This window comes from Homarus americanus, unplaced genomic scaffold (genome assembly GCF_018991925.1).
Source record: "Homarus americanus isolate GMGI-L3 unplaced genomic scaffold, GMGI_Hamer_2.0 scaffold56241, whole genome shotgun sequence".
Taxonomy (NCBI): domain Eukaryota; kingdom Metazoa; phylum Arthropoda; class Malacostraca; order Decapoda; family Nephropidae; genus Homarus; species Homarus americanus.
In genome coordinates, this window is record NW_024740202.1 from 2796083 (window position 1) to 2823548 (window position 27466).

Here is a 27466-nt window from a genome sequence, read left to right on the forward strand (position 1 = left end):
TCAACATCTTAGACACTGTAGCTATATAACATACATAGACAGTGTAGGTATACAAACAATTTACTGTACCTTGACATATGCTCAAGCTTTATCCAAAATGTGAAACTATCTAACTAGAGAAGCCCGGCTATTTAACACTTGAGTTTGTGGCAGTGAAAGCACTCAGTTTTATTTACTTAACATATAATTGACACTTACAAATTTCAGAGATGCACAGCAGTTTACAGGGAGTATCTTAATGTATTGGATAATTGAATAATAATCTGTGTGTTGCAGGATTTTGCAATCAATATTCTAGAAATTATCCTTGTCAGTCTCATCATGACCAACCACCACATGACTCAGCTAATCACTATAGTATCTGCTGTGCTTAATGGAGTTCTCATGTTTCCTTTATTTCCCTGATATTAAACACGACTTACCCTTTGACGTACGGCTTGTCTTATCTACAGTACCACAGTACTGACAGAAAAAGTTTGTGTTTATGGTGTAGTTTGTACTGTATATTTTGGCTGTAAGAGTATTAGTAGAGTAGTGGAAACAGAGTGTGTGGTGCGTGTGGCTTTGGTGCCGAGGAGAGATAAGAGGCCTTGCCTGTGACCCTCCACAGGCTCTCCAGCTCTCTGCCTCATCAGTCAGAAGCTCACCGTGTTAACACTCACACAGTGCTCTCTTGATTCCACATTTTTGACTACCAAGGTATGTATCATGATGAACACTGGTATCCATAATCCTTAGTCACACTTCATTTTCAGGAAGTTTCAATGCATTACAACTTGTTTTAAGGTACAGTAAGATGTTTTAAAAATTAATGCAGTACCCTGTATTCCGTAGTGACCATTCACGGAACTTTATATTGGTGCTTATCTAGGAAGATAAAGAAAAAAAGAGGAAGAATAATTTAATCTAGGGTATCTGGCTGAAATTTATAGTTTTTGCATTATTTTCACTTTATTTCACTTAAGATAATACAAGTGTCGAGTCGATGTCATGTGAAGGTTGCTCACTGAGAGACGAGTAAGTCAACGAGTATTGAGAGAGAAGCCGCAGTTGTTGACATCTTTAGATCTCATGGTGTTATCTTTGGTTCAGTAAAGTGTCCAAAATGTAATTCAGGCTGTCTATTGTCAAGATTGCCACGCTGGTACTGCAGTAAAAGGCAGACACTCCTGAAGAAAAAGAAATTTTATATTTGTGGGTTTTACTGTTCCCACGTTCAAAGGCACATGCCAGCGTGGACGGAAAAACTTGTTGTTCTGTAATACTATATCACCAATATAAAAACTCATTTGCTGCCTCCATTTACATTCAGCATCACTCCATTGTATCCTTGATCTTGATACTACCAGTACAGTACTACATATGTCTTGAAATCACTTCATATCGAACATTACAAAGAAAAAAAAAAGCTAGGTTTCATTTCCTGTACTGTACTAAGGTGTACTGTACTGGGTTGGCTTATCTTGAACATAGGTCTAATGTTCCTTACACTGCACATTAGGAACATTGTCATTTGTGTATCTCCTGGAGTTCATTACTTAGTGAAAAGGAAAAAGTTGCTAAAATGTAAATGAATCTTAATGGGAGACTGTGGCAAATTTTTTTCATATGTCTTCAGCAAGTGTTGATTGCTTAGATCCAACAACTGTGTCACTGTTAGTTACCCAAGGTGTTGCTGTAGGATAGGTGTGTGAAATAAGGGCAAACAGATTTTCTCTCTCTCTCCCTCCAATATGCAGATACACTACAGTACAGTATATCAATTGCAAGGAAAATTCTGTTTTGGGAGTCTCTTATGAACTCACATTTAGTTTTGCATAGTTGTACGGATATTATGGTTGTTTCCTTTTTAAAGCAATATTCTGTACTGTAAAAAGTACCACAGTACTGTATTATGTACTTTACACTGATCAGCAAGTTTCGAGTTAGTTGTGCTCTACAGTAATGTTATCATCCTAACAGTAGAGCAATAAGTTTCAGGTGGATTTAACTCCCATAGCTTCTTATTAGTTTGTACAGCACCTCAAGCAGGGATGAAATGTCTACAGAGTGATACCCATGCCATCATCATGTGACAAGTGAAGGAACATTTTCTTTTAATACTGTCCCTGTGATAAATAATTTTAGATCCACAAAAATATATGAAAAATGTTGTGTTTGAGTTTTCTTGCAGCAGGGCATCATTGTTGTTGGTGATAAATGTTGCCCTGCATAGTACAGTACTGTATTATATGTGTGTGGTTATTATTTCCAGCTCTCAAGATGGTGGCCATTGAGGTGTCCGCTGAGTATGGCTACTGCTTGCTGGTTGCTGTCTTCTCCATCTTCATGCTCGTGTGGAAGTCATACAATGTAAGAATGATGGAATCTTAAAAGAAAGTTGAGATGTCTGTATGTAAATGTTAGCAATACTGTACAGTAATATGAAATGATTTTTGAGGAATAATAAATTTTCATAATGCTTTCTGTACTAGTGACTGATTGATTTTATAAAATTAGGTATGAAGATTTTGAGTGTGGTTGCCACGTAACATATTAATTGATCTTAGGGACCTTTCACACTGGAATGCCAAGACATGATGATTAACTTGATAAGGTTATCAGCTTGTATAGTTTTAAGGCCAGATAGTCCACATTACAAGAGTTAAACTTACCCACTTACTTACCCTCTTCACTACTGTTTAGTAACTTAAAATCCATTCATGTGGCTTTTAATTTTCTTACAGACCTGGAACCTTAGATACAGTTTGGGGTTCATTAAGCATTCTATGAAAGTAAAGTGGATATGACGAATTATAAAAACATTGATATTACCGTACTGTGTTTTAACTTACTAGTCATTAATAATAAGATTATGGTATACAGTATAGTATAAAAAAACAATGCAGACAGTGTACTGGTAGGTTGGGGAGAATGATTGTGGATGGGAATATGGCTACAGTCTACAATATTTTATAGCCACATTCATTGCTGTACTGTACTCCTTGTTTATTAAGTCTAAATAATATGAGTGTAAAAAATGTTTGAGATATCATACAGAAATATTGCTTGTACAGTATGTATAATGAGAGGGAGTGAACAGTCTTTGAAGATGAGAGCCTGTGTCTGTTGGATATTGAAGATTGTAATAAAGAATGAACCACATGTGTAGTAAGTGGTGAAATGATAGATTAGATTATGAATTACAGTAGTCCCTCACCAACTGCAAGGGTTAGGCTCCTGGAAAACCATGTGGTTGGCAAATCCACAATTGGTAAGACTAAAGGCTTATGGAAAATAGGGGGTTAGGTTCCATGGCTGCTGATAACACTCGTCATAGCTTAAGTTACCTGTTCTTTCACAAAACAATACTTGCATTGTGCAGTTCATTAAATTTGAGGCAAATATATATGAAAGTGTAATGTAAATTAAACAGTAATATAAATTTAACAGTATAAAGGATATTTACCATCATTGAGGATGAGGGTGATGGGGAGGGAGAGGTGACTGTTATGAGGAAGAGGGGGACACAGGCCCACTCTTCTTTACACTTCTCCATGTGCCATCAGCAACACTGGTCCTTATCGTAGCCTCACCTTTCTTAATCGTGCGTATCGAGGATTCATTTACCCCATGGTGCGTCACACTGATGCTATGCTAACGCCATGCACTAGTCTATCAGGCACTTCAGCTTATTTTCTAGAATCATTACATTCCTTACCGTCTTCACTTTTTTCTCATATTTATCACTAAACATTAAATGCACACGTAGGGGCCATAGTTAAAGGCAAAACCAATGTTATTTCTTTAGAAAATATGTAATAAATATCCAGTGTACGGAGCAATAAAATAAGTCTGCACGGTTCAAGATCACAACACAGAGCTGGACGTTGCATAGATGAATACATTGGAACATGGAAGGAAAATGACGGCACATTAAGCTGTGAACACTCAATGGCTTGGCTGGTGAAGTGGTATACAGAGTAAAAACCGTGGATACCCAAAATTCACTGATGAGGGCTTTTCTGTACAGTGTATGTTATGTTGTGCAGGTTCATAAAAGGATGGCTTTTGTAAGCCTCCTCCCTACACCACAGTTTTGTCATATTCCTCTCTCTTAGCACTTCCATTTACCTTTCCTCACTTTGTATATAAAGTTGCTTGAATTCATCATTACAGGTTGGTAAGGCCAGAAAGCAGTTCAATGTTCTCTACCCAACTATGTATCACAAGAGTAATGATCACTTCAACTGCTACCAACGTGCTCACCAAAACACGTAAGTTCTAATCCAATTAACGTCATGTGCTAACACATTATGGCTGAAGTTACATAATTTGCATGAAGTTTTGAAACGAGGAAGTATCATTGAAGTTGCGATTTGCTTTATTTCACTCGGTTTGTGGAGTTAGGAAAAAGTGATAGTATTAATTCAGCAGTAGGAATAAATAAGTGGTGGTGAATGGAGGGTAAAATGTATGTGTGTGTGTGGGGGAGGTGCCTTTGTCTCTACACCCAACATTGAGAGAAAACTTAAAACACTTAAATGAGGAAATATTAAATGTTAAAAGTAGTTGAAATGGATGTAAGGAAATAATTTTGTGGATTGTTTAAGAAGAGATAGTTTACTTTTCTTTATCCTCTTCACTGGTCGACTTGTTAGCAAATGAAAATAGGTTAGGGAGTTACTGGAGTGAGAGGAATGTGGTTATATACTGTACCAAGTTTATGTGGCACCAAGGTTTGACTTAAGTGTCATGGTTGGAACATTTCATGAAGGTATATAAATGTGGTAGAATCTAGAGAGTACAGTAATGATACAGTGGTTAAAGTTTTATAGCTGGTGTATGCAGATGTAGCTATATTTGCTAAATAATTATGTATGTACTTATCTGTCTATCTACCTACCTACAGTTGTTTGTTTTTAGTTGATGGTACAAGCCCTGCTCCCTTTTCAGCTCACTGGCTCATGCACAATGTTCGATTAATATTGATATATCACAAATAAATTCATATATAACAGTAACTTTCAAGGTTGAGTGGAAAAAAAAGTTTGAAATAAAAAATATTTACCGCTGAAGTCCCAAACAAATTCACGCTTTCAGAGAAGGAGGAGGGGCCTAGTACTGTACTGTCAGCTAATAAAAAAAGACTACAGTACTGTATTGTATAGATCTAGTCTGTTGTAGGAGGATGTTGGAAATAATACAAGAACAGTAAAGACAAAGTTCTCATTGTTGAAATGAGTAATTAAGGAAGATTTGAGCCTCTTGTAAATTTCCTAGATAAGGATACAGTTGTGGCAGGGGAATATCATTTATATGAGTTTATTTTTTACAGACTTGAGAACTATCCACAATTCCTGACTTTACTGCTGTTGGGTGGTCTATACAACCCCATAGTGAGTGCTGTAGGAGGAGCTGTGTGGTGTACTGGACGTATTGTCTATGCCCTGGGATACTACACTGGAGGTATGTTGTCTTGAAAGTATACTGCACTGTTCTCTTCCCTGATGTGAAAATATTACTATTGATTGTAAGGAGCATTATTAAAATTGATGTAGATCCTAATCATCAATGTTTTGCAGCCATTTTCCATACTTGTTTGGGTTGGTAAATGAATATGAGTGGATATTATCCTTGACATGTTTGTATTATTTACAGAACCTAAGAATCGATCAAAAGGAGTCTTCAGTTACTTTGGGCTGTTTGCTATGCTGTACTGTACTGTCCGCCTGGCCACCAGTTTGCTGGGATGGTTTTAAGTTCCTTCACAGTTTTTTGTTTGTCATCATTTAATTGAACTTGGTCTTTATGTGAGCACTTTGTCATACATACCCAGTACTGTATGTGCTAACAGTGCAGAGCAGACTGACCCTCTGACTGGCTAGTATGTGGTGGAGAGGATAAGTGCTAAGTGATAATTTTGTGTGTGTGTGATTACATTATATCACAGGTATTAAAGTTGTTTCTTAAAAATTCAATTGAACAGATAGACTTACTGTGTTGTTTGTGAATGCATTTCCTACATTTTTCAGCACAATATGTTGACAAGAAAATGTTGAACTGTACTGTACAGCCAGGTGATATGTGAATTATTTTTTTTATTATGATTATTATTATTTTTTTTTTTTCATTAATATTTTTTTGTCATTTCTTGAGGCCCATGGTACTAGGTATTTTTGTCTGTTCATTACCAACATTTATTTGAATTAGTGTTTTAGGACAAGAAGTTTATTATAGTTTTATATTTTGTCATTCGAGAAGTGTTTGGTGTTGTCTTTAAGTTTTTACTACCATATTTTTTTTAGACTGTATTGTACTATTATTAAACTCTGTGATTACTGAGTGGGAGAAACATATTGTATCAGTATTTGTATATTAATTGTTAATAAATGGTATCCAGCTAATTAATCTTCATATTGTTACACCTGTAAAAGTAAAGGAATTTAGCCCACATTGGATATAATGTTTTCTTTATATTGTGTTTTATGTTTGTAAATATTGAATGGTTTAAATACTCATAAATGCAACCTGTTTAATCCCAAGTGTATTATTGTTTAAAGGATCAAGTATCACAAATATAGTGGAATTGATCCTCTCGAAAGCTAATAGGTAGCAATTGTCTTTTGTTTGTTACATTCTGGATCTCTCTTCTCCCAAATGTCTTTTATTACTTATATGGAGTGGTCATATAAAGCTGGAAGATTGAAGACTATATAACTTTATATTGGCAGATAGGAGATTAATATACCACATCATTGAACCATATGTACCGGATATACTATGTATAAAGGTATTGCTCATATTTTAATTGTCAGAAATGAGAATACTGTATTCATGATTTAATTGTAGAACTGTTACAAAGCGGCTCTCTGTCTAAATATGAACTGTTAAGTCAGCCAATTTTATATTTACCTCCCTACCTTATTTACTTAATGGCGACTCACTAGAGGCCAGTGGCCTGTATATTTTCCAGTCTTTGTTCTTGATAGTTCTGTTTAGGGCTGAATTGAAGCCCAGTACTGTTCTGTTCTCAATTCCACAGCTTGAGGTGGCAAACTGCTCCAAAGGTAACCTGCAACTGCCTAGCTTATACTGTAGGCAGGTAAGAGGTGACTTAATAGAAGTCTATAAACACCTCAGATGACATTACTCAGTTGAGTGTCCATATCTAGAACTGGCAATTTCAGGCATCCTGACCTCTCAGAATAACTGAGGTGCCGAAGTACAGGCACCAGTCTGGTGGACCTCCTTTGGAAGTTTTCAGTCAACTGGCAGTCTCTAACATATCTCGGGGACCAGACAAATGACAATACAGTAGTTGCACATCTTTTGAAGAGCATTACAAGGGATGGACTGTCAAGGTACAGTACTATACATGCATTCTCTAGACCTTGGCTAGTGTGTTATAAGTAGGGTACAGTATTAAAATATACTGTACAGTATGCTGTACTCTCAATTTAGCCGAAGGAATTTTTTCTGTTAATCTTCGCTTGATTTAGTGAACTTGTTCGCTAAATCAAGATTAATTCTGTTAATATGCTCACACCTATGGAGACACCTCAGACACATGAAATGTAAGAACCATTAGAAACACTAATCATGGTTTACCTTAAACTAGGAGGTTCAGTGTTTGTTTTAAATTTTTTCTATAATTTCCAAACTTTTTTCCAATTGATAGATGCACTCTTTTGACTTTCTCCACCACACCACTTCCTTTGTGAGACTTCTGAGAAACTTTTGGCATGATGTCTAAGCACAGTAGTGAGTTGACTGAGAGGTAGCATTGAACAACACACGCGGTGGTGGCAGGACACAGACTGAGCAGATGTAAGCAAACCCCTTGCAGTAGGCTGTGCATTTGGCACAGAATTTAACAGAATTACGCTCGATTTAGTGAACTGGTTCGCTAAATCGAGTGAAAATAACAGAAAGGGGTGGTTCAAATTACAGTAGTTTGTTAAATTGAGAGAATACTGTATAGGATAGAATTCAGTACGTATTTATTTATTGATAAGTTAGTTTAGTGTTCCTCTAAGGCTTTGAGGAAGTACAGAATACAGTTCAGCATATAGACTATGCTGAACTGTAAATCTGCATTGTCTATACTGTATAAGCTGATCTTTATACAATACCGTACTGTACCTCCGTTGTCTATATGTTGAGCTGTATACCTGCATTATCTATGCTGAACTGTATACCTGCATTGTCTATATATCCTGATCTGTATACAGTACTGTACAGTAGCTAAAACAACCATCTGTGCATACTTTGTGGGAAACAATGAGACCATGGACGATAAATATTGGTATACGAGGGCTGTCACATGTAAATTTTCGGAGCATATCGACCCCTACCTGCACAGATAGTTGTTTTAGCTACTGTACATGCATTATCTATATGCTGAACTGTATACTGTACCTGCATTGTCTGTATGCATGTTGAACCAATTGTCTAGTGTAAGGAAATATTTTGAGCTTTTTCCTGATAATTTTGTTTTATCACAAGTGAGCCAGTCTGAGGTGGGACTAAATATGTGTTAAGCTGCAGCTTTGTGAGAATGACAGTTTGTCTCCTTTTAATTATATATCAGAATATTTACCCTTTTCTCACTTTCTATTCATGTGTAATTTGGATAAATTTGTCTTTTAATTTTAACTGAACTTAGAAAGCCATTGCAGGTTTTTCCTCTGCCATTCCAACGTGATTTGAATTTTTTATGAAGAAATTATATTCAGTTTCCTTTTGTGTTTTTGAAGACTTTAGAATTAACATGATCTAGTGAGAGTGAGGTTGTGTTGAACTGTTCCAGTACTTTACATATCTTTCCCATTTATCTTAAACTAGACCTTTTACTGTATATGTTTTATTGTTAGTTAAGGAATTAAACCTCCTTTAATTTCTGTGTGACTGAATGTTGCTCTAAAATCTATTGACTGACTTGTCTCTATATGTCTGTCATGCCACCTATGCCCCAGTCACACCTCCCATACCTCAGTCACGTCACATGTCTAAATCCCACAACCAGTGGCGTTGTTAGACTCAGGCTTAAGCCCCGTCTATTTTCTTTTCCTCAACGTATGACAGAATCATAATTCCCCACCTATCCTGATATCAAAATATAGATTGTGTCTTATCTAAATACTGAACAAAGTTGGAAAACACGTTTTCCCCTTTCCTCTCCGGTAGCTGTAAATATGGCATCACCTGGCAACCCTCTTACTGAACCCGCTGAATGCTGGCCACCGGTCCATCAGTTATACTTCAGGAAGTTCACGAGGCTTGTATGTTATTGTGCTGCTGTGATTTCATCAGATTCCATTTAATGTAAGTAATATTACGTTCTTTATTTGTGTTTCTTCTACAGTAGAGATATATTTGAATATGGGGAGAGCAAAGTTTATAAACAATTATGAATAACAAGAAATGCCATCCCTTCAATCTTTTTCTGTTTGTAAGGGAACTTTTCAGCTGTTGTGTTTATTTTCATAACGACTGTCTTATAGAAAATGCGAGCCCTTCGTATTTGCTGATAAGACATATATCACTATAGTCTGACAGGCTTGCAACCAGGATCAGGGGTTAAAGAAGGAACAGAGGTGGCTGATCACCTTGGAGTTAAAATCTGAAGAACCAACAGTAGCTAAGTTTAGCCCGCAGAAAAGGGGCTGGTAATGGCATTCAGGACATGATAAGTGTAAACAGATTATTAGATCCTGATATGTTTCCTTCACTTAAAGCAATAATACAAGTTGCCCTGACAGTGCCAGTCAGCAGCTGCAGTTGTGAGTGAACTTTCAGTGCACTGAGGTGTCTGCACACCTGGCTACGACAAACAATGGGGCAAAGGAGACTGTATCACTTGGCTGTCTTATCTATTAAAAAGGAAATGCGAGAGAATGTCAGGCACAATGAAATCATAAACACATTTGCACAATTCAAGGACAGGCATTATGAATTATTGCTCCCATCTACATCTAGCCTCTAAGGAATTCTTAACCAGATTCACAACCCTATTTGACATTTTAGTGGGATGTGAGCATGTTCTAAGTGTCCTGCCATGGAGTATTTTTGCAATTGATGAGCAATTATGTATAAACCTAACTATTCCCTAATTTGTTCATTTCTCGTTTTGAGCTTTGCAATAGTTTCCATACATGCTGTATAAAGTCATTCTGCATAAATTGTGAAAATACATTCACGTATGTGTAATGTTGCACATGAAGCTGTTATTAGAGTTAACATAAAGATTGAGTCATGATGAGCTAGCAGGAGTTAGTAGGAAGTAAGGGAAATGGAGAAGCACTGGGCTAAAACCCTGAATGTTTTCCGTGGCTAGCAACACCCCTGCCACAACCCACAACCTAAGCTTCAGTCACATGGCCCATGCCTCAGACTGGCCCTCTGGTACAGTACCAGCTCAAGGACTTTATTTTAACTTCATGCCTAGTTTACACAAACTAAACAAAACTATTACTGTATAGTTCACACAAAGATTACAACAGTATATTTAAAATAGAAAATATATGTACAATTTGCAATAAAAAACTTCATAAACACTGCTTAACGATTCAAGAAACTAGTAGCATATTTTATAATTTATATTATGAGAAGTACAAATAATAATAACAAATGGTCATGAGTCAGTACAGCCTATATGACCTCTTCGTTTTCTACCTGAAAAAAGTGTCTAATTTCTCACCAGCTAGAAAATTTCACATTGATGAAACATGTAGAACCTCAAAAAATTTTCATCACTTATGGTATGTTAAGAGGGTCCAAAGGGTCTCAGTTCCTCTTCACGTCGCAAAGGTTGATTGTTTAGATACTGTATACCCTCCATCGATCTTCTCCATCTTGCCGAAGAACTGTACAACGTCCTCAGCCCTTGGATACCAAGTGCTAGTTGGTTAGTTCAGTGGGTCACATGGCAGGTGGGGTATATTCACACTTGAAGGGCATGTATGGCACAAACAATGAGGTCCCAGGGTACAGGCTTGTTAACCGAGAATTTCCTTTCGGCCATACGGAAGAATTCCTTTTCTTCTGGACTTGTACAGGATGCCCGAGGTTTCCTCTTAAACAAGTAACGCAGTTTTGAATAATCTTCAGATTGTAAAAGTTAATCATTTTCCTTGAGCCGTTTAGCAAATCCTAAGTCAATCAAGTGAACCTATGGGCCAGTAGTGCCATTCCCAATAATTATATTTTCACTGTGTATGTCCCCGTGTGAATAACCTGCGTTGTGTAGGTCTCCTATAGCCAGGGCTATCTTCAAAAATACTAACAGATAAGTTTTTATGTCTCCATTTTTCCTCAACTTCATAAGAGTTTAGCCATGACAGTATTCCATAACAATAGAGAGAGTTTTTGTATGGGTACTATAGCAATTAATAATACCAAAGAGATGGGGTATTCCAGCGACCCCCCCCACCTCATGCAATATCTGGGCTTCTACCACAGCTGCCTTTCGTTTTAATCCCATTTTGACCGCTACAGGGACTGTCTCATCTTTTCCGATGCGTAAGGTGCCCTTAAAAACTTCACCAAAGGATCCTTTCGCCAAACGCTCGTGAATCTTTAAATCCTTGTCATTGATGACTGGGAGTCCCTCGAAATACTCCTTTTATTCCTTACATTATTGTCTTCCTCTTTTCTTATTACCCTGTTTTCCACGGCTATCAGAAGATTTGGAGGATTATTCATCGAGCTTTTGCTTTTTTTCGTACTGTTCATCTTGGTCAGTGTCAGGGTGCGTTAGTGTGTGTTTACGTCCTCTAAGGTTAGGTTCGTGGGGTTTCTTGGGTGATTATTCCTTACATTATTGTCTTCCTCTTTTCTTATTACCCTGTTTTCCACGGCTATCAGAAGATTTGGAGAATTATTCATCGAGCTTTTGCTTTTTTTCGCACTGTTCATCTTGGTCAGTGTCAGGGTGCGTTAGTGTGTGTTTACGTCCTCTACGGTTAGGTTCGTGGGGTTTCTTGGGTGAATTGGACATGACTAAAGTATACTAACAATAAAATATATTTTCCAGACATAGATTACAAGGGAAGACGTTTTTTTTTTGAGCTGCAGACGAAAATGTAGTAAGAGCTCCATGTTGTAGTGTTGATATAACTAGTGTTGTAGTGTTGATATAACCAGTGTTGTTGTGTTGATATAACCAGTGTTGATATAACCAGTGTTGTAGTGTTGATATAACCAGTGTTGTAGTGTTGATATAACCAGTGTTGTTGTGTTGATATAACCAGTGTTGTAGTGTTGATATAACCAGTGTTGTAGTGTTGATATAACCAGTGTTGTAGTGTTGATATAACCAGTGTTGTAGTGTTGATATAACCAGTGTTGTTGTGTTGATATAACCAGTGTTGTAGTGTTGATATAACCAGTGTTGTAGTGTTGATATAACCAGTGTTGTAGTGTTGATATAACCTGTCTTGCATTGTTGATATAACCACTGTTGTAGTGTTGATATAACCAGTGTTGTAGTGTTGATATAACCAGTGTTGTAGTGTTGATATAACCACTGTTGTAGTGTTGATATAACCAGTGTTGTAGTGTTGATATAACCACTGTTGTAGTGTTGATATAACCAGTGTTGTAGTGTTGATATAACCAGTGTTGTAGTGTTGATATAACCAGTGTTGTAGTGTTGATATAACCAGTGTTGTAGTGTTGATATAACCAGTGTTGTAGTGTTGATATAACCTGTCTTGCATTGTAGATATAACCACTGTTGTAGTGTTGATATAACCAGTATTGTAGTGTTGATATAACCAGTGTTGTAGTGTTGATATAACCAGTGTTGTAGTGTTGATATAACCAGTGTTGTAGTGTTGATATAACCTGTGTTGTAGTGTTGATATAACCAGTGTTGTAGTGTTGATATAACCTGTGTTGTAGATATAACCAGTGTTGTAGTGTTGATATAACCTGTGTTGTAGTGTTGATATAACCTGTCTTGCATTGTAGATATAACCACTGTTGTAGTGTTGATATAACCTGTGTTGTAGTGTAGATATAACCTGTGTTGTAGTGTTGATATAACCAGTTGTAGTGTTGATATAACCTGTGTTGTAGTGTTGATATAACCAGTGTTGTAGTGTTGATATAACCTGTGTTGTAGTGTTGATATAACCTGTGTTGTAGTGTTGATATAACCTGTGTTGTAGATATAACCTGTGTTGTAGTGTAGATATAACCTGTGTTGTAGTGTTGATATAACCAGTTGTAGTGTTGATATAACCTGTGTTGTAGTGTTGATATAACCAGTGTTGTAGTGTTGATATAACCAGTGTTGTAGTGTTGATATAACCTGTGTTGTAGTGTAGATATAACCTGTGTTGTAGTGTTGATATAACCAGTGTTGTAGTGTTGATATAACCAGTGTTGTAGTGTTGATATAACCAGTTGTAGTGTTGATATAACCAGTGTTGTAGTGTTGATATAACCAGTGTTGTAGTGTTGATATAACCTGTGTTGTAGTGTTGATATAACCAGTGTTGTAGTGTTGATATAACCTGTGTTGTAGTGTTGATATAACCTGTGTGTAGATATAACCAGTGTTGTAGTGTTGATATAACCCTGTGTTGTAGTGTTGATATAACCTGTGTTGTAGTGTTGATATAACCAGTTGTAGTGTTGATATAACCAGTGTTGTAGTGTTGATATAACCTGTGTTGTAGTGTTGATATAACCTGTGTTGTAGTGTTGATATAACCAGTGTTGTAGTGTTGATATAACCAGTGTTGTGTTGATATAACCAGTGTTGTAGATATAACCAGTGTTGTAGTGTTGATATAACCAGTGTTGATATAACCAGTGTTGTAGTGTTGATATAACCAGTGTTGTAGTGTTGATATAACCAGTGTTGTAGTGTAGATATAACCAGTGTTGTAGTGTTGATATAACCAGTGTTGTAGTGTTGATATAACCTGTGTTGTAGTGTTGATATAACCTGTGTTGTAGTGTTGATATAACCTGTTGTAGTGTTGATATAACCTGTGTTGTAGATATAACCAGTGTTGTAGTGTTGATATAACCTGTGTTGTAGTGTTGATATAACCAGTGTTGTAGTGTTGATATAACCAGTGTTGTATTGGACAAGCAAGTGTAGGTTGACCAACAGTATCACACTCAGGAAATACTTGTCTGTGCCTCACTTCCACGTTTCCTGATTGGTCAGATGATGGGTGAGATGGACGGCAGATGCTTGATGATAAATTTATCCAAGACAATAATATACGCTCGTTAAATTTTCACCCATACCCACTACTCTATAAGGAAATATCCACTATATACTACACAATAATAACATGAATTCCAAATATTAGTCAATATAGTTCATTCAAAACCAAAGACAAATGTGTAATTGTAGAGTTAGACTTATGTGAATGGAGTAGCTTTCTCCCGGACCTCTTAAGCCTAGATTTATCATACATCAGCCAGCGACGCCCCTCCCACCATGAGAGTGACGTCACACATGTCACTTCTCTCTTCTCTTCACGCTGGATCACAAGTGGTTTATTTAACTTTACAGTTCACGTGGTTTCCCCTTCCTTTTTTTTTTAATCTCTCGTGAGGAAAGAAGCCCCCAATTTCGCTTATTTCAAGTCAAATTCCAAGTATTTATTATCTAGCATTGTCTATTTACACGCTAAATCAGCATGTTTGGGATTCCCTAATGGCCAAGGTGTTGAGTAGAGGGAGGAGGAGGGTTATTCCAGAAGGGAAGGGGAGGTCACTAGGGAGGGGCTGTGGTAAAGAGGGAGGAGGGGTAGAGGTCATTTGGTGACAAGAAAGACATACTGTATAGGGTGAGCACGTCAGATCCGTATCGAAACAGAATAGTACAGTATCCTTAACAAACCATTACGTTTTCTGTGCTTTTTCGTGTTTTTTTTTCATTTGATAGATAAATAGACAGACAGCGCGGGTATACAAACAGTGCAAGTCAATATAGTTTCCTACAGTTAAAAAGTTATTACATATCTTATGGTATTCACTACTTTGGCGAGTGTGTGTACATTAATTAATCTCATACCTGAAGGTGTATGACGTCACTGGCTGTTTAACTTATGGTACCATACAACAAAATGGCCACAACATTGTACTGAGCCTCTACTATATCAGCCATTCTATCGCAATGGAACGTCAATTTTTGCGTAGTTCGTTGGAGTACATCACTTGCGAGGACTACTACTACTACTACTACTACCTGTACTACTACCTGTACTACTACCTGTACTACTACCTGCACTACTACCTGTACTACTACTACTACTAATAATAATAATAAACATTGTTCTGGTTAGGTCAGGGATTCTTTCAATAAGGAAAGTGAAAGGTAGAGTGAGTCAATAGGCTTCTTCGAACACAAACGGAAATACTGTACTCTCTCTGACACTATTCGAGGGGGGGGGGGGTAGTGTGTTTTCTTGTCAAATTACGTAAGGTAAGTAGAGTAAATTATTCGCGATTAAAATATATATACACATCTCTGACACATTATACACACCATTCTTGACGCATCCTATACACATCCTTGTTGAATGGAAGAAAGTATCGAGCTAAAGTAAACCGTGTGTGGTAGATTCAGTCACATCCTTGAGTTACATCCGGCTTATGTAATATATAAGGGAATAAGTGAGTGAGTGGGTGGGCGGGTAGATGGGGTCTTTGGATGGGGGGGGGGTAGATGGGGTCTTTGGATGGGTGGGTGACAAAGGACAGAAGGACGTATTAATCAGTTCTTCCTCCTCCCCTACACTCAGGTATTGTATTGTGTTGTCTGTTACAGGTTTGTTAGAGGACGACCTTCACGGTATGGAGATGAGAGAGTGAGGGGGGGGGGGACTGTCACCCTCCACCATCACCTTTGTTTTCACCAGAGCGAGACTGGGTCGGCATTGGCCATGGGTGTGACGTCATCATTTGGGATTCCCGCCTTTTTTTTTTAACCCCCGTAGCGTATATGCGTACATGCGTAATAATATAATTGCACCTGGCTGTAAATAACTTAAACCCCATGATATTACCTCGGCATTTATATTAGGTACCTTTTAAACTCTAAGCTAACCTAACGGGATGGGTGAATTAAATTAAAAGTTGTGGTTTGTGTATGAAAACAACAATAACAAACTACTATAATACAATACTACTACTATAACTACTATTATCATTATTATCACAACAAAAACAACTACTACTACTACTACTTTATCCAAATTAGCCCACCAAACATAATTCCACTTCAGTTTATTCGTGAGTGTGAGGTGCCGTACTCATCCACCCTGGTAGCTGTATATAATTCTATTCAATTGTCTTCTCCGTCCCGGGTTGTTAGTTACGGTGGTGAGTAAGAACAACGTGCTGGTGAGGGCTGAGTTTACTCACTCCCTCACTCTCTGCTTGCCATTCTCCCTCACTGCTTGCTTTTCTCCCTCACTCCCTGCCTCCCTCCCTGCCTCCGATACTCACCCCATGAAACCCTTCTGTCACAATCGCAGGGAGGAGTATTGAGGGGGAAATTGGCAGGGAAAGAGATGGGTCAGCTCCCTGCCACTGGTCACATACTGTAGTGATCATGTAGTGACTTTGACATACTGTAGTGGTCATGTAGCGACCCTGACATTGTGTAGTGATCATGTAGCAGATCTTGATTGTACTGTAACTCAATATGTATCGTCACAAAACCCACTGGCTGGTTAGCACAACAGTTGACAATTCTGACTCAAAAATAAATTTCATCTGATATTTTTTCGTAGTTATGTTTATTTTTTTTAACTTGAGGCTGTGTGACCTAACCTAACTTAACCTAACCTAACTTAACCTAACCTAACTTAACCTAACCTGACTTAGCTCCAGATATAACACTTGACGGTAATATACTTGGAAATTTTTATAAACTTGTATTAAATCATCCTTTGCCCTTTTATGTATGATAATCAACCTCCACCATCACTCAACCCTTCGAGTACGAGGTCCAGGTCTACACACGTCAAACACTAGTGACTGGTTTAAAGGTTTCAAGGAACAAATATTGTGGGGAAAATTAATCGAATACATTCATCTTTGTTGGAAAATAATACCTCATACCTTCTTATCGTACGCCAGACACCGACACAAGTTACATGTGATGGAGGTTATCGTACATGAGCCAGCCGCCCAAACTATATAATCCGTGTATACTCGCTGCCGGGAGGTTAGTTTCTCTCAAGCATTTGTCGACGCTGTGTAACGTGTGTATTAACTCTGTGATAACATTATAGACAACTCCCAATTGACGCTAGTACTCAAAACTGTAAGTAATTATAACGAAATGTGATATATTATTCACGTAAATCTCAGTGCGATGTTTTATTTAGGATGTCATAGAGAGAGAGAGGAAGGGCAAGTGGGAGTCGTGAAAGTGAAAGTATTGAAGGAGAATTTCCAGGAGTGGCAGGTGACGTCACGAGGATGCGGGGAGTCACCGAGCTGCCTACCTCACCTGCCCCTAATATGGTCACCTGAAGACTGACTCACCTGTACCTAATATGGTCACCTGAAGACTGACTCACCTGTACCTAATATGGTCACCTGAAGACTGACTCACCTGCCACTATTATGGTTACCTGAAGACTGACTCACCTGTACCTAATATGGTCACCTGAAGACTGACTCACCTGCCACTAATATGATCACCTGAAGACTGACTCACCTGTACCTAATATAGTCACCTGAAGACTGGCTCACCTGCCACCTAATATAGTCACCTGAAGACAGCTCACCTGTCCCTAATATACTCACCTGAGACTGCTCACCTGCCCCTAATATGGTCACCTGAAGACTGACTCACCTGCCCCTAATATGGTCACCTGAAGACTGGCTCACCTGCCCCAAGGAGAGGGGGGCGTACTCCGTATTTGCTCGTGCTTGTGTGTCTGGGTGATGCGTCAAGCACTGTTTGAACTATTGAGATGAAATTCAGGCAAAATAGTGATTTAAGTGTTTTGATAACATTTTTTAATTCATATTTTGTTCATGGTGTTGTACACATTGTTCAGAGATGGGTAGTTAGTGCGGTGTACACCTTTAGTGCCTGTGTCTTTGTTCCAGAATAAATGAAAAAACTAGTCTTGGCTGACGTGACTCACATTTATAAAGAAAATTCCCAGCCACACCTAACTTAACCTAACACTAACCTAACCTAACACTAACCTATCATAACCAAACCAATTCTAACATAATCTACTGTTAACGTATTCTAACCTAACCTAACCAAACCACCGTAATGTTTCAAGGTTTGTTTCTCAGCTCACTTGGAGAGGGGAGAGAACGTGTAGGTCGTCACGGGAGAAATTTCGTCACCATTTTCTTTAGTGATTTTTGTGGTTGAGAAGAAATTACAAAATTATTATATTTGAGTTAGTTACTACTACTGCTACTACTACTACTACTACTACTACTACTACTACTACTACTACTACTACGTGAAAATGAAAATTGGCCTCCATCCTCCCCTTATAGCCACACCTTCGCCACCATTTTATTACCTTAATATTAAATATCCTAATACATAAGTAGCTATCCTAGCTGTGTTGAGTTAGTTGAGCCGCAGATCTATGCGGCATTCAGTGACTGTTGCCTCATAGTCAATATCTGCAACTGTTGTCGGCTTTGGGGCAGAAGCTCTCGTTCCCCTGAGGCAGAGCAAAGCCGACTAAGGAGAAGAAGGACAGTCGACATCTCACCCAGGCTGTAACATAACTTCTGGGCTGCTGCTTCTGTTCGGATAGCACCTCCACGAGTCTGGCGTAGAAACATCTCGCACTTGGTCCCATCCCACCAGAGGTTGTGAACACCAGAGGAGTGAAGCTGCCTTGATCAACGTTCTGAATTCTCTCCCCATATGCCCTTATCTTGTCGTTCTCGTTCCTCCTGTGTGCAGCATCGTGAGCTAAGTTACGGTGACATGCGGCCATGGGATCAAAAATCCTGATGTCGAAGAGGGCTCACTGTTCCCGCGTCCAGAATCCTCGAGCACTGACGTCAACACGGGCTTCGTTGGATGTGTTTGAAGTCCTATGTTGAAAATTCTCACCGTCCAATGGAAGAAGGGTTGGTTCTACCCTGACATCACGGCAGATTTCCTTCAACATATTTGCAGTGAGATCCCTTACTTCGTCATGCCTCATGCATATGAAGCCCCCTTTCTTGCACACCATGGCGTGATCGACGTCATAGGAAGTCACACACGCATTGGGAGGGCAAACCTTCTACTGGCCTACCGTACTTTAGAAAATTGGCATCTGTAAATTCTTGTTTATTGAGACTGAAACCATTTGCCCTTATCGGTAACGTAGTTAACCAATTCAAGCGCCCACCTCCTGCGCTATAGCTACTTTTTTCAGATTCTCTGGTACTATTATTACTACTACTACTATAACTATTACTACTACTATACTACTACTACTACATGCTGATAACGCTGATGGCAGATAGTATTGAAGAGGCAGTGGATAATGTTAAGAAATGGAAGGATAGAACAGAGAAGTACAGTATTGACAAGTGGTGTGGGTGACTGACCTGTGGTGGTGGAAAGTGGTGTCTGTGAGAAGGGTGTTGGCAACAGTAAGGCGCAACAGGTGTGAAAGGTGGGTGCAGTGGTGTATAAGGCAGACTGGAGTATAAGGCAGGCTGGGGTATAAGGCAGGCTGGAGTATAAGGCTGGAGTATAAGGCAGGCTGGAGTGTAAGGTAGACGGGTATAAGGCAGGCTGGAGTATAAGGCAGGTTGGAGTATAAGCTTGGCTGGAATATAAGGTAGGTTGGAGTGTAAGGCAGACTGGAGTATAAGGTAGGCTGATTTAAGTGTTCTGTATTTGCAGGTACAGTAAAGATAGGAAATTGCTAAGAGCCATTGGCAGTACTGTATTGTTTGGTTTTTGGTGAAGCTCTGCTTAAAACAGGGTGAGATGGCTTGGTTAGGTTAGGTTTGGTTAGGTTGAGAGAATCGAGGAGACTAACTAGGTCAAGAGGTATGCGTGAGTCTTAATGTGAAGGGGAATAATAATAATAATAAATAATATAATCCATTTTTTTGTTATCGTTTAGTTTGTCGTTATTTTTCCGATTTCTGTTGTAGCTGTCATTTAAATCAGGAATATTCTTTTAATTAGTGAACGGTAACGGCGATTCATAACGGTAAAACTTAACGGTAATTCCACACACGTTACATATATTACTGTTACACGCGTTACAGATACTACAGAGCTACAAACACCACGTCAAACAAACAATCACCAAGACGTGTTTCAGAGCTGAAGAAACTAAAAACCAAGCACAAGAGCTGAACCCTCCCCCAAGACTACCACAAAGGACACTGGACGTTTAGGACAGCCACCTCCCTCCTCACCTCCTCCCACACTCAAGTAAAAGTACTGTCGGCCATCAGCAACTTTCACCTCCTCTACCACACTCTCTTCGTTGCCAGTTGGGAAGAGTCGTCTGGTTTTTTTCAATGATTAAATGAGAAAGTAAAGGTTGATGGTTAGATATTTGTGTGTGTGGGAGGGTGGGGTGTATGTGTGTGTGGGGTGGGGGTGTATGTGTGTGTGGGGGTGTATGTGTATGTGGGGGTGTGGGGTGTATGAGGGGAGGTGTATGTGTTGTTCTAGCACCATTGTCCTAGGATACATACGCCATTAAACACCTCAATAATCCTCTCACACCTCAGAGGTTGTTGTGCCTAAACTCTTATGTATAGACGTAGGTGTAATGACAACATGTCGAGTTCCTGGAGAAGGCTGCTCATAACTCTCTGATACTGCCAATGAGTTTATGGATTATATGACTCTTTTATTCATCTGAGGGGACCACTTAGTAGCCAGGAAGGACAGCACACCTCTCGGGGATAGTCCTTAATGGGAGAGAGAACATTACTCTCTCGCGGGAGCTCATAGTTATGCTTCCCGTAAAGTCAAACGATGGTGTGTATACAAGCCCACACGGCACGTCGCCACTATGTGTGTGTGTGTCGCCCTCTAAGCGTCCTCTGACAACGTGCGCTCTAACTACCAGTGCCTCAGGGTCCTCCTTGCATGCTCAACTTAACTTCAAACGTCATAATAACTCCAAGACTCTACCTAACTTTACCCGAGTGTTATAGTCAAGGTATGAATTCTATAATATTTTTCTTATTGTTTATGTTTAAAATTTAACACAAGCATTTAGTTACACTCTACTCCTTAGTTGAATCGACTGGCGTGATTACCTTTGTTTGTATACCTGCACTGTCTATGTACATTATTGATCCATCTGATCACATGTTCTCCCAAGCGACGGGCACTTTCCGAGGTCATGGGGGAAAACGTCGACTTTAAACATCAAACTTCTTAGGCCTGCCAGAGGACCAGTGAGGACTGGGGACACCTAGGCAGTGTTGAAGAACCTGTGATACTTATGAGGCACTGACCATCGTCCACACCAGCAGCAATGACGAATGTTCCCAGAGATCTGGTTGACTTTGAGCCCCGAAATGTTCTACTTTCCCTGACTTTCATCTTGCAGTGTGTGTTTCTTCTGCTGTTGAGCAGGTGTCCACCACGCCCCAGGGCAACAGCGTTACTGCAGAAGGTGTCAAGCAAGCAATTGCAGCGTCAGTGACCAGACAAACTCCAAAGAGCTTTAAGCAAAGATTGTTAATGATGCAGCTGATCTTACTGACCCCAGGGCGCCCCTGTCCCTCCAAGGTACAGTACAGGCGAACACTAAAGTACTGTACTGGAAATGGTTCAAGGTTAAGCTGTCAAGGTGTTTTGAACAGCAGAGTTTTGCTGTCGTCCTTGGCAGGGAGAAGATGATCGTTGGTGCTGCTAAGGGAGAGGTCGAGTTCCTAGGCGAGGTTATGAGAGCATCGTCAGGGGGATCTTGACTACCCAGTTGTTGGTGTTGGCAGATGTTAAGCCACAGACAGTGAAGCAGGTGACCAAGATGGAAACCATATACCAACTTTTGAAAAAACAACCTGTCGACAAGTCCCTCCTGGGTGAAGTGCATCAGTTCCTGAGGCTCTACCTGACCACCAGTCACCACAACAGCAGGGCACAGTTTCTACCATGAAGTGCTGGTTGAACCACAGTTGTTTCTGAATATATTTAAGGTGAGGACTGATGGATCCATCCTAAATGAATTGGTTTTCACCTTTACCACTGAGGATGGGAGACGAGAGATTCTTGGGTTTTTTGTTTAAATGCAAGTTGCAAATAAGTAAAGTTGATTTTGTTGATTTTAATTACATTTAGGAAGTGTATATGTGTATGGAGGGGTGGGGGGACGAAACTGACCCCCCCCTGCCAAATATGTACCGTTATCTTATACCTCAGGTGTAGCCAATAGTAAAGTGTTACCTGCAGTTAAAACACTGAACATTAACTGAGGTGTTGTCAGTAGCCAGGCCAGTGTGGGTTTGTGTTGTCACTGTGTAAATATGTTCACTCTTGTCATTGTTTAAACACACACACACGTTCACCACCAGCCCCCCCCCTCCCCCCTGGCGAAACTCACTCGTCGGGAACCACTGAACACATTACATGGTTCTCACGTCAGTTTTCACCAACTTTCTCCAGTGTTCGTGTGTGCCAGAGAAGGTCTCACATACATACATACATACACACATACATACATACATACATACATACATACATACATAGGTCCAGTGCTTTCCTTCCACATGTCCAAGTATCAAAGTTGTCGAGATATAAGGCAGTGTTTAATGAATACTCTGTGTTCGTGGAGGGAATCTCAGGAAATTATAAGTGCCCAGTAATGTTTTTATTCAATGTTCATTTTCTTTACATAAATTAAATACAATATATATGTAGTGGGTGTGGTAACAGAAGTGTTGTGTTGTGTTTCAGCATGATGCAGGGTGGTGTAGTGTTGTTGGTGGTGGTGGCGGCACTCACGAGGGTCAGCGGTCAGTGCCTCTCTGACAATGACGAGCTCAACGTCCCCGCCTCTAATGACCTGTCTTCGATCACCGACTTCGGGCTGGAGTTGTTCAAGGAGCTCTTCCCCTACAACTCCACCACCAGGAACTTCTTCTTCTCGCCCTACAGTGTGTGGAATGCCCTCACCCTCGCCTACTTCGGGTCCGGAGGCGAAACACAAACACAGCTGGAGACTGCCCTCCGCGTCACCGACAAGGTCTCCACACTCAGGAACTGGAGAGCTCTAGAGTTCTTGTAAGTAACACCACAACCGCGCTGTTATGACTCACACTCTATTTACTTATAATTATAATAAATCAGTTTAATGCCCAGTTATCAGCAATATGATTGCCTGGCCTAATGAGCCCCTAAAATCAGTTGGTTATATCTCTAATATAATTGTATGTTTGGACCACTTAATATTATGTGACCCCAAACCTTAGTATGTAGCATCCCAACATCCGTCTCCAGGTTTAATCCACCCAATGTTGTCATTCTCACGGCCCTCTGCTCCCCAGGTACCACATGAGACAGGCCAACAACAGTGACTACACCTTCAACTTGGCCAACCGCGTTCTGACCAGAGTGTGTCACTGAGGCCGTGTGTGAGCATATCCTCCAGAATGAGCTCCAGACACTCAACTTCTCCCAAGTAGGTTGAGCTCTTCTCTTTCTCAATAAGGTTCTCTCTGGTAGGTAGATATTTCCCTCTCCATCATTACTTCTCATCTACAGCACATGTTAGGTTGGCAGAAAGTCTCTGTACAGTATTACGTGTTATTATCGTGTGTTTATTTATCTGTCTTCTGCTGTACACTTGACCCTCAATATAACGCCAGAGCGGGACCAACAGTTGTCGCACTATATCAAGGGTTTACTCTATGTACTGATATAATAAAGCGCTGAAGCCCCTCTTGCTGAAGGTGGAGTCTCAAGATTATATTGTTCATCATTTTATTGGGGTGATGGAGCCTAGACTAACACTATGACAACAGCCAACAGAAGCAGCAGACGCCATCAACAGCTTCGTGAGCGAGACAACAAAGGGGCGTATCCCAATCTTAGTTGAACCCCAGGATGTATCACAGGCCAAGATGGTGCTGGCCAACGCTGCCTTCTTCAAGGGTACCTGGCTCTACCAGTTCAAGCCCAGCCACACCCGCAAGAACCTCTTCTACGCCACGCCCCAGGACTACGTCTTCGTCGACATGATGACACAGAAGGGCAACTTCCGCCACGGTTAGTCTCACCGCCCACGATTTACTGATCTATTGGTGGTTAGGAGTGAATGCGGTTCAGCATAATTAATGACTAAGATTGTCTTGCATTAGTAACGAGCATTGTGCGTTGTTCCACGTTGTACTAAGACAAAATTATGGCTATGAACGCAGTCTGGTTATGAATGAAGTTTGTTTATATATATACAGTACTCTTATCCCAGCCATGCCAGTGTTAGTTTTGTATTACCTGTTTCTCCTGCCTAAAGCTTGTCACTGTTTAAATAATACTCCGGTAACATAACAGACCAGCCCAACACTATAAAATAACCTCAAACATATTCCAAATCAACTCAACAAAGAGGTCTGGACTATGAAGCTTCTCACCCAATTGTACTGAGGCGGGCCAGGCGGTGGAGTACATCAAAGGTGTACATTTTAAGATTAATAACCCCTGTTGGTACTGTACGGAACAGGTGTGTCTGAGGAACTGGGAGCACACATCCTGGAGCTGCCTTACACTGGTGAAGCCGTATCTATGTACATCCTTCTGCCGCCCTTCATCAGTGGAGAGAAGCAGTTCAACGCTATGGTGGAACGTATTAATGCCTCCATCCTCCACGAAGCCTTCAACAACATGTGGCGGGTGCAGATCGAGGTGGTCTTCCCCAAGTTCAAGCTGGAGCAGATGATCGAGGATGAGCTCATAACGGTGAGTGTGACTTAATGTTTCTGTCTGTGATGTCTCTTGTGGTCTTCATGTTCTTGGTTCATTGTTCTAGTGATCCCGGGAAGTTTGTTTTCCTGAATATTACATTCCTACACTTCTAAGTTCCAGTTTAACCATTAAAGTATATGTATTTATGCAAATGAAAATTGTTTTCAAAATTATATTGGGTTCATTATGATGTTGTGGTGTTGATTGCTGTCATCCATGTGTTTATTTCTGGGTTTCCTTACAAACTTGACACTTAGCTTTGTAAAACTCAGCATCTATTTCCTGGGCATTGTCTGGCCTTGGCATCACCGACCTCTTTGACCAAAACCATTGCCAACCTGACCACTTTCTCCCCTGCTGGCAACCTGAGCATCGGCAAGTCCATCCATAAGGCCTTCTTGGAGGTGTCTGAAGAGGGGACCGAGGCAGCGGCCACAGCTCTCATTTCCTGGAGAATTGCTCGGCCTCTTGAACCCGAGAAGTGAGGTGTAACCATCCATTCTTGTTTGTAATTTACGATAACTTCACCAAGAATATCCTCTTCATGGGCGCCTACAAGAATCCCAAGGCCTGAGGGGACTCCGGGGGACTCCTTCCGTTAATATAATAAGAGACAAGCACGGCAGCAGTGACCTTCCCGTCAGTACACTCTTGTTTGGGGGACACAACTCATCTGAGAGCCAGTCCTGTCAGTCAAAATGTATTCATCTTTTCTTTAATTTATGCCACTGAAGCAAAGTTGCATATGAAGTTATCAAACTGAAGTAAGTTTTCATATTAGCACTGCCTTATGAACGTTACTTCAGTCAAATTTGCTTCATGAATGGATTGTGGTGTTTTAGGATAACTCGGAAGCTTTCTCTCAGTGACTTGAACTGTACCAGTCAGTGGATTTCTCTCGGTAAGTGGTCATGTCACTGTAGTGGATGCTGTGTCACTGTAGTGTAGCCAGGACCTTCTCTAAGTGGTCTTGTCACTGTAGTGGATGCTGTGTCACTGTAGTGTAGCCAGGACCTTCTCTGAGTGGTCTGCGTCACTGTAGTGGATGCTGGGTCACTGTAGTGTAGCCAGGACCTTCTCTAAGTGGTCTTGTCACTGTAGTGGATGCTGGGTCACTGTAGTGTAGCCAGGACCTTCTCTAAGTGGTAACGTCAAATCAATATAAGTAGGATCACTGTCCTTCAGCACTGCAGCATCATCGCCATCACCCCGGTAGGTAATAAGTTCGATGCTTTCCAGTCACACCACCCCTGGAGGCGGCAGCTTCCAGGTGACTTCCTCTACGAGTCACCATACTTATGGACTGACATTAATACTTGTATATGTTGTAATATTATCCTCAAAGGTAAAGTCACCCAAATCAAGGTGCTATACTGTATGTAATGACTGAGATGTAATACTCAGACACAGCGTCAGTGGCAACTGTTCCTACTAACTGACTTAAAATAATGAATGTGTAATACATACGCAGGTGTTGATGCTGGTAAGGCGGTTCAGCTGGTGTACAGTACAGCACCTACCCCCGCCTGATGTAAATACCCAGCAACTTTGTTCAAACTACTGTTTAATTTATTTAATTTACCAAAGGAGCTGAACCATAACCACTGTTACTATAGTTTAAGGTCACTCATTAAATATACATTTAAGTAAATTTTTCATTCCATCCTCAATGTTTATATTCAGTAATAAAGAGCTTGTGATGAGACAAGGAAAACTTAGCAACTTGCTTGACTACAAGTAAATTTAATCTTTCCTGTTTCTGAAAATAATCTAACTTTACTTATCATTACTGTATGTTTGTTTGTTGTCTTGTCTAACTGGAAATATGTCTCAATATTTTTCAAATAAATCTTTAACTACAGTATATTGTGTCTTTTATGGCAGACGACAAATTATTTTTTATTGATTTTCTGCTTCTTTCGACCCGTAAAAACTGTACACCACTGGCTTATCTTATTGACAATTTTCTCAAAATTTAATAGTTTACTTTTGCTTTTATCCTCTTCACCACTGATTGGCTCGTTAGCCGCTTGTACGATCGGTCACGTCTCTGTAACGCACTGTTGGCAAGTACTGGGCATGCACCGGCTCCTGAATGTACTATCGTGGACAAAAGTTCGCTCCCTGTAGTGAAACTGAGACCCGGGAATGAGTCTCCCAACTGACTTACCCTGGTTTGTTATCTGGTGCGGGTCGATACTGCTTCAGTTTGGGAAGGAGCAAACTGTAGTCCACGATAGTACCTGAACCTGCTCCAGTGTTGGTCAAGTCTGGTCTTGAAAGAGCTCACATTCGGTGCCGCCACAATACTTTCTGGTAAATTGTTCCAAGAGTTTACTTATGTGAGAGTTTCCAGCATTATTTGTATGTTCTACAAAACACCAATGTAACCTACATTAGGATACAAATATTACTGGTACATAATAAGTGGAGGGCGGGTCAGCTGTGTCTAATGAGGGACGTGCACACTACATATAATGTAATGTATTAGGATGTGAACAAATCCAACCATACAATAACAGTGAGATCACTACTCTAAAGGATTAAGATGATTAATAATGAAAATATTAAGGTAAT

The 27466-nt window shown here is 40.0% G+C and overlaps 2 protein-coding genes across 3 annotated transcripts in view; both read left to right on the forward strand.

Moving 5' to 3' along the window:
• LOC121875339 (microsomal glutathione S-transferase 3-like) overlaps window positions 1-6877 on the forward strand; it is a 10112-nt gene extending 3235 nt beyond the window's left edge. The window contains exons 1-5 of one of the 2 annotated variants that reach the window (XM_042379854.1): window positions 297-699; window positions 2255-2352; window positions 4159-4256; window positions 5318-5448; window positions 5641-6877. In XM_042379854.1, the coding sequence (XP_042235788.1) occupies window positions 2263-2352; window positions 4159-4256; window positions 5318-5448; window positions 5641-5741 (420 nt within the window). In that variant the 5' untranslated portion in view covers window positions 297-699; window positions 2255-2262 and the 3' untranslated portion in view covers window positions 5742-6877. Of the gene's footprint in view, window positions 1-296; window positions 700-2254; window positions 2353-4158; window positions 4257-5317; window positions 5449-5640 lie in introns of those variants that run through there. The other variant, XM_042379855.1, reaches the window with a different exon arrangement.
• A 10300-nt stretch (window positions 6878-17177) lies between these two features.
• Window positions 17178-26535, forward strand: LOC121875340 (serine protease inhibitor 88Ea-like). The gene is given in 10 exon segments (XM_042379856.1): window positions 17178-17284; window positions 22883-23209; window positions 23473-23528; window positions 23531-23563; window positions 23566-23606; window positions 23950-24193; window positions 24648-24887; window positions 25162-25217; window positions 25219-25369; window positions 25372-26535. Coding segments are annotated over 9 exon segments (1239 nt in total). The 5' UTR covers window positions 17178-17284; window position 22883; the 3' UTR covers window positions 25464-26535.
• Window positions 26536-27466: the final 931 nt, after the last annotated feature.